This window comes from Chiloscyllium plagiosum, chromosome 26, assembly GCF_004010195.1.
Source record: "Chiloscyllium plagiosum isolate BGI_BamShark_2017 chromosome 26, ASM401019v2, whole genome shotgun sequence".
Classification (NCBI taxonomy): Eukaryota; Metazoa; Chordata; class Chondrichthyes; order Orectolobiformes; family Hemiscylliidae; genus Chiloscyllium; species Chiloscyllium plagiosum.
In genome coordinates, this window is record NC_057735.1 from 47,587,509 (window position 1) to 47,595,457 (window position 7,949).

General features: G+C 42.2%; 1 protein-coding gene across 3 annotated transcripts in view; it reads left to right on the forward strand.

Moving 5' to 3' along the window:
* The window catches only part of klhl12 (kelch-like family member 12), a 54,425-nt gene that overhangs the window by 28,913 nt on the left and 17,563 nt on the right, over window positions 1–7,949 (forward strand). For all 3 annotated transcript variants that reach the window (XM_043717059.1, XM_043717058.1, XM_043717060.1), the window contains one exon: window positions 6,512–6,618. In XM_043717059.1, coding sequence (XP_043572994.1) covers window positions 6,512–6,618 — 107 coding nt within the window. The remainder of the gene's footprint in view (window positions 1–6,511; window positions 6,619–7,949) is intronic.

The following is a 7,949-nucleotide window of genomic DNA, read 5'->3' on the forward strand; positions in this document are numbered from 1 at the left end:
GGGTTCAATTCCCGCCTCAGGCAACTGACTGTGTGGAGTTTGCACGTTCTCCCCGTGTCTGCGTGGGTTTCCTCCGGGTGCTCCGGTTTCCTCCCACCATCCAAAGATGTGCAGGGTCAGGTGAATTGGCCATACTAAATTGCCCGTAGTGTTAGGTAAGGGGTAAATGTAGGGGTATGGGTGGGTTTCGCTTCGGCGGGTCGGTGTGGACTTGTTGGGCCGAAGGGCCTGTTTCCACACTGTAAGTAATCTAATCTAATCTAATCTAATCTAAAGGTATCGGTCTTGAATGTTCCCCTAACAGTCCAAGAAATACTTGACGCAATCAGGCTACTTCAGAGCGTTAAGGCACATGGCCCAGATGGTTTTCAAGCTGAATTCTATAAAGAATTTACAGGAATATTGGCTGGTCCACTTATGGACATATATAACTATGCATATAGTCAGGGCTGTCTCCCGCCTTCGTTGAAAGAGGCAAATATCTCTCATCCTTAAAAAAGGAAAGGACCCAGAAGATTGTGCATCATACAGACCAATATCCTTACTAAATATAGATTCTAAAATCCTTTCTAAAATGCTAGCATTGAGGCTAGAAAGGGTATTGCCACATATTATAAAGGAGGATCAAACGGGGCTTATTAAGGGCCGTAGATCATCTAATAATATTAAAAGGGTTTTGAATATGATTCAAGCCTGCCATCAGGGAAAGATACCAGGAGTAGTAGTTTCATTAGACGCGGAAAAGGCATTCGATAGGGTTGTTTTACACATTGGAAAGGTGTTTACCAAATGGGTCTCAACATTGTATCGTGATCCCAAAGCAGTTGTTACCAATGGACTAGATTTGGATAGCTTCAGTGTGGACAGGGGCTGCCGTCAGGGATGTCCTCTCTTGCCATTGTTATTTACGCTAATAATTGAACCACTAGCAGAAGCTATATGGGCTGATTCTAAGATAACGGCCCCAAGGATTGGTACAGGTAAACATAAAATTACCCTTTATGCAGATGATCTTCTATTCCTCAGTAATCCTCTGATATCCGTGCCTCGCTTAGTCCAAGTTATTAATACATTTAGTGCCTTCTCAGGCTATAAAATTAATTTCTCAAAATCGGAGGCTATGCCAATGGGTGGCCTTGTTATGATACCCCACTTATTGGACGGATCCCACTTTCCCTTTCGGTGGTCCCTGGAGGGTTTCTTATATTTAGGTATTTTTATTACCCCAGTATTTGATCAGTTATACAATGCTAATTTTGTGCATTTACTGGAAAGGATAAGGCAGGACCTCCAGCAATGGGGAGACCTTCCAATTTCCTGGCTGGGTAGAATAGCACTAATTAAAATGAATGTCCTGCCCCGTCTCCTATACCCTATGAGAGTACTTCCGGTGATGCTGCCGAGGCCGGCTCTACGTAAATTATATGGCTGGCTGGGTTCCTTTATCTGGAATCATAGACGGCCCCTCATTAAGCTGAAGAAACTACAGCTGCCACAGGCAAGGGGAGGATTGGACTTCCCAGATTTTAGGAAATATCAGTTAAGTTCCCTATTAAGTTATATAGCTGATTGGGTCTTGTCTGACCCACAATCAATCTGGCTGGACATCGAGGCTTCTCAAGTAAAATGCCCACTTATTAACCTTTTATTTTCAGACAAGAGGAAAATCATTGCGGATCACTGTAAAAACTCTATAATACTGAACACAATTAAAGCTTGGAATATAATGCGGCAAAATGAGGGCGACTCACATAAAACATCCCCCTATGCTCCGATAGTGGGAGCATGGGAATTCCAACCGGGGTTTACAGATGTCACTTTCAAACTCTGGAGATCCAGGGGTATCTCATGTCGAGGGGACCTATTTAAAGAAGGGTCCTGATGTCTTTTGAACAGCTGCGTCAGAAATTTGGATTACCTAATTGAGACCTCTTTTGATACTTCCAAATTTGAGATTATATACAGAAGAAGACTACATTGGGAAGCAAGGGAGGAGATTGCAGAGCCATTGGCCTTGATTTTTATGTCCTCTTTGTCTACAGGAGTAGTGCCAGAAGACTGGAGGATAGCAAATGTGGTTCCCTTGTTCAAAAAGGGGAGTAGGGATAACCCTAGTAACTATAGGCCGGTGAGTCTCACTTCTGTTGTGGGCAAAGTCTTAGAGAGAATTGTAAGGGATAGGATTTATGCACATCTAGATAGGAATAATGTGATCAAGGATAGTCAGCATGGTTTTGTGAAGGGCAAGTCGTGCCTCACAAACCTTATTGAATTCTTTGAAAAGGTGACGAAGGAGGTTGATGAGGGGAAAGCGGACTTTAGTAAGGCGTTTGATAAGGTTCCACATGGTAGGCTACTTAAAAAAATATGGAGGTATGGCATTGAGGGTGAGTTGGAGGTTTGGATTAGGAATTAGCTGGATGGAAGAAGACAGAGGGTAGTAGTTGATGGCAAAGTTTCTTCATGGAGTGCCGTCACTAGCGGTGTTCCGCAAGGATCTGTTTTGGGACCATTGCTGTTTGTCATTTTTATAAATGACCTGGAAGAGGGGCTAGAAGGTTGGCTCAGCAAGTTTGCGGATGACACGAAAGTCGGAGGAGTTGTTGACAGTGAGGAAGCACGTGGCAGGTTACAGCAGGATATAGAGAAGCTGCAGAGCTGGGCAGAAAGGTGGCAGATGGAATTCAATGTAGCTAAGTGCGAGGTGATTCACTTGGGGAAGAATAACAAAAAGATGGGGTACTGGGCTAATGGTCGGATACTTGGTAGTGTGGATGAGCAGAGGGATCTTGGTGTCCATGTACACAGATCTCTGAAAGTTGCCACCCAAGTAAATAGTGCGGGTGTGCAGTTTTGGTTGCCATACTATAGGAAGGATGTGGAGGCACTGGAACGGGTGCAGAGGATGTTGCCTGGTATGGTAGGAAGATCGTATGAGGAAAGGCTGAGGCACTTGGGGTTGTTTTCATTGGAGAAAAGAAGGTTTAGGGGTGACTTGATTGAGGTGTACAAGATGATTAGGGGGTTAGATAGGGTTGACAGTGTGAACCTTTTCCCGCGTATGGAGTCGGGTATTACAAGAGGGCATAGCTATAAATTAAGGTGGGGGGGGTAGATATAGGACTGAAGTTGGGGTAGGTTCTTCACTCAGCGAGTCGTAAGTTCATGGAATGCCTTGCCAGTAGCAGTGGTGGACTCTCCCTCTTTATGGGCATTTAAGCGGGCATTGGATAGGCATATGGAGGATAGTGGTCTCGTGTAGGTTAGGTGGGCTTGGATCGGCGCAACATCGAGGGCCAAAGGGCCTGTACTGCGCTGTATTCTTCTATGTTCTGTGTTCTAAGACTACATTATTAGATAGTCTTTAAAAATCAGATAGAGAATGTAGAGTGCTATGGCCAATGGGGGTATCTTCCGTCAGTACTATTTATCATTTACTACATGATGGAGTATCGGGAGATATGGACAATCTGCTTAAAACATGGGATCAGGATTTGGGACTAGAAATCTCTATAGAAACGTGGAATGACATTTGGGAAAAAGCCAGAAGAATTACTATCTGTAACAGAACCCAGGCTATCCAGCTGAAGATACTTCATAGGGCCCATGTAGCACCGGATCGATTGGCAAAATTTAAGGCAGGAGCATCTCCAATGTGTCCCAAATGTAAAATAGAGGTGGGCACTCTTGTACATTGTTTATGGACCTGTCATAAGATCCGTAGATATTGGACTAAAATAGCAAGTGCTCTGACAGAAATCTTAGGAATGGAAATTAGAACGGAAATTGGACCCTGTATCTCTCCTTTTGGGCTTTTCGAACTTACCCTCTCTGGATATGCACGGGAAGAGATGATTTTCTATTCTCTCTTTCTGTGCAAGTAAAAATATTTTGGTAAACTGGGTGGCTGAGGGCCCCCCTGGACTTTCAAATTGGCACAGATTAATTATGGAATGTATTCCCCTTGACTTCCTTACAAATATGGTGCACCGAAAGACCAAATTATTTCATAAAATATGGCAGCCCTTCTTGAATTATATAAATACAGATATTTTGGCTATCCTAACAAGGGCTTTTATTTAGTTGAGATTACAAACCTGGCTGGTCCAGGGCCCCTTGGGAGAGGAATCCCGCACGAATACGAGTTTTGCTACATTTGATGTTAACACATTCCGATATCTCACTACCCAATTTCTGTGTTATCCGTTGGGTTTTTTTTCTTTCTCTTATTTTCATAATGTAAAAGACTTAATTATACACTCTGGTTAGTTGTAGGTTAGATTAGTAGTTAGATGAGTTTTTTTTTCTCTGTATTTTTCTTTTGTTAAATTTTGGTTATTATTTATTTAAGATTTAATTGTATATCAATGTTTGTACTTGAGATTTTTTTATTTTTGTAAACTTGTAAAAATGTTAAATTTCCAATAAAAATATCTATTAAAGAAAAACGACAAAGGACTAAACCCTCCCCATCACATCAATATGGAAATGCCAGCATTAAACAAGGTCCCAAACAGCTTCTAAAATCACAAGGGCATTTGTCAGTTTTCACTGAACTCAGTGTCGCAATAGAAAGACAGAAGCAGCACCTCGCACATACATTTACTTTCTCTACCATTATTTTCATGAACAACCCAGTAAAGTGATGGGAATAAAGCACGTACTTTTGCAAAGGGCTGTATAACTAACACATTGTTTTTTAAATCCAGTTGTTGTTGCTTGAGATGCTTGTGTTTCCTTGTTCTTGCCAGTGTTTTCACATGTTCTTCAGTGCAGATAATCCAAACTCACTTTTAATCATTGCACCAGTGTCGGTAACGCCTCTTTGATGTAACGTTTTTACGCGATCTTGCTCGGATAATCCGAAATTTGGATAACTGCTGTTCGGATAACCAAGGTTGTTCTGTATGTTGTCATAAATATACCTGGGAGTTTCTTTATTGCTTTCATTATAAATGGGTAGCTGTCTGAACATTTTACAATTTCAGTCTAACATTCTCCCAGTGAGCTATTTCAGCTGACCTTGACTGCTTGGAGTATGTTTGAAATAAAAAGTCCTTTAGGGGTGGCACAGTGGCTCAGTTGTTTCGCACAGCTGCCTCACAGCACCAGGGACCCGGGTTTGATTCCAGCCTCAGGTGACTGTCTGTGTGGAGTTTGCACATTCTCCCCGTGTCTGTGTGGGTTTCCTCCGGGTGCTCCGGTTTCTTTTTACGTTCCAAAAGATGTGCAGGTTAGGTGATTTGGCCATGCTAAATTGCCCCATAGTGTTCAGCGATGTGTAGGTTAGGTGCATTGGTCAGGGGTAAACATAGAGTAATAGGGTAGAGAAATGGGTTTGAATGGGTTACTCTTCGGTGTGGACTTGTTGGGCCAAAAGGCCTGTTTCCACACTGTAGGGATTCTACTCTATTCTGTAACTGTACAGGAACTGTTAATTCAGTTTTTATCTCCTCCAAATTGGACTTACTTTCTGGCAAACATCACTTCTTCCCTCCACCATATACGTACCTTAATTGATCAACGCTTTGTGTAGTCATTTTAATTAACCTATTGAAAGGTGTTATTACACACTCTTGAACAGGGCGGAACTTGAACCTGGGTCTCCCTGCCTGGAGGTGACAATACTATCATTGCACCACAAGAGTCCATTACAGTTATCTTAAACAACCTTTATTTGGAGACACTGTTACACATCTTTGGGGCAGGTGGGAGTTGAATGTGGGCATCCTGGCTCAGACTTAAGGACATTACCACTGCACCACAAGATTCTTCAACTCTTCCTATAAGAGTCATGTTTTCAACATCACACTGCTCATAGCACCTCTTTGTTGCAAGTTGAAACTCAAACTCTGCAAATGGTTCACTTCTGTCATGCTCCAAGTGTGAAAAGTATTAAAAGAAAGAGAGGTAGTTATTTCCTGTTTTTTTTTTTACTTTAGTAACCTGATTTCTTTCTAAAATGCAAATATTGGGGTTTTACTGCAACTGGCTGCCTATCTACAGCTATGACCCACAGTAATCTGCTTTTAATTGATCCCCAGCATTTGTAATCAAAGTATTTGCCCACTGAGAGTACATGAGCCATGAAGAAACAAGTGGATGGAAAACAGCTACACAGCCTAGTACAACTACAGGATACCACATTCCTTAGCCCAGTCAAACAAGTATAGATAATTTTAACATGAGAATATTGATTTAGTTTTGCTATTAAACAATGAAGTCTACAATCACAGTATAATATTGTAGAGAGTATGAGTTCAGTATCAGCTATCTTACTAACTTTGTCCTTGTATCTTGAATCTCTTCACCCCTCTTTTCACCAAGAAGTACAAAGTCTGATCATTTTGAATTCATTTCCTACAAGTGACTACACTTCAAAAGTTACTCATTGGTCATAACTCATTTGGAACATGCTGATGTTGTGAAAGGTGCTGTAAAAATTTGTGTTGTGTTTCACATGAATAATGTACTGAACGTGCAGAGTTTGGCTTTGTGTTTTTTCTTTTAGGAGCCAATGAGGTCTTGTTAGTGATTGGAGGGTTCGGAAGTCAACAGTCTCCAATTGACATTGTGGAGAAGTATAATCCCAAGTCTCAGGAGTGGAGCTTCCTGCCTGTGAGTAGTTGTTTTTACCTGTGACCTGGTCCATGCCACATCAGCTGTGAGCTACTTTTCCCTTGTATGATGAGGATTTGATTTACACCAATAGTAAGGTTTATAGGGCAGGCTGCAGAAAGAAAAAATCTGCCTGATCTCCCATTTCTGGTGTTAAGCTCACTAGAAACTTTCCAAGCATTCTTTATATAATACTTCTTAAATAGCCTAACCTGCATCACTGTGGCTGACTTTCAACTCTTTTCTGAATGGCCAAGTTCTGTAACTCAGTATGAAACTATCACCTTTGGCACAGTTGCCTTTATTGCCCAGACCTTTGAATGTAGGAGTTGGGATGTCATGTTGAGGTTGGACAGGACATTGGTGAGGCCTCAACTGTGCCCACTTCTGTTCTCCCTGTTATAGAAACAATATTACTGAGCTGGATAGGGTTCAGAAGAGAATTACCGGGATGTTGTCAGGAATGGACGGTTGAGTTATAAGAAGAGACTGGATAGATTGGGATTTTTTCACTGGAGTGCTAGAGGCTGATGGGTAATGTTATAGAGGTTTGCAAAATCATGAGTAGTATAGATAAGTTGAAAGGCAGATGTCTTTACCCTCGGGTGAGGGATTTAAAGAATAAGGGGCATATTTTTAAGGTGAGAGTAGAAAGATCTAAAAGAGACGAGTGGCACTTTTATAGAACATAGAACAATACAGCACAGAACAGGCCCTTCGGCCCACGATGTTGTGCCGAACGTTTGTCCTAGCTTAAGCACCCATCCATGTACCTATCCAATTGCCGCTTAAAGGTCACCAATGATTTTGACTCTACCACTCCCACGGGCAGCGCATTCCATGCCCCCACCACTCTCTGGGTAAAGAACCTACCCCTGACATCCCCCCTACACTTTCCACCCTTCACCTTAATTTGTGTCCCCTTGTAACACTCTGTTGTACCCGGGGAAAAAGTTTCTGACTGTCTACTCTATCTATTCCTCTGATCATCTTATAAACCTCTATCAAGTCACCCCTCATCCTTCGCCGTTCCAACGAGAAAAGACCGAGAACTCTCAACCTATCCTCGTACGACCTATTCTCCATTCCAGGCAACATCCTGGTAAACCTTCTCTGCACCCTCTCCAAAGCTTCCACACCTTTCCTAAAGTGAGGCGACCAGAACTGCAAATGTGGCCTAACCAAAGTCCTGTACAGCTGCAACATCACTTCACGACTCTTGAATTCAATCCCTCTGCTAATGAACGCTAATACACCATAGACCTTCTTACAAGCTCTATCTACCTGAGTGGCAACTTTCAAAGATCTATGAACATAGACCCCAAGACCCC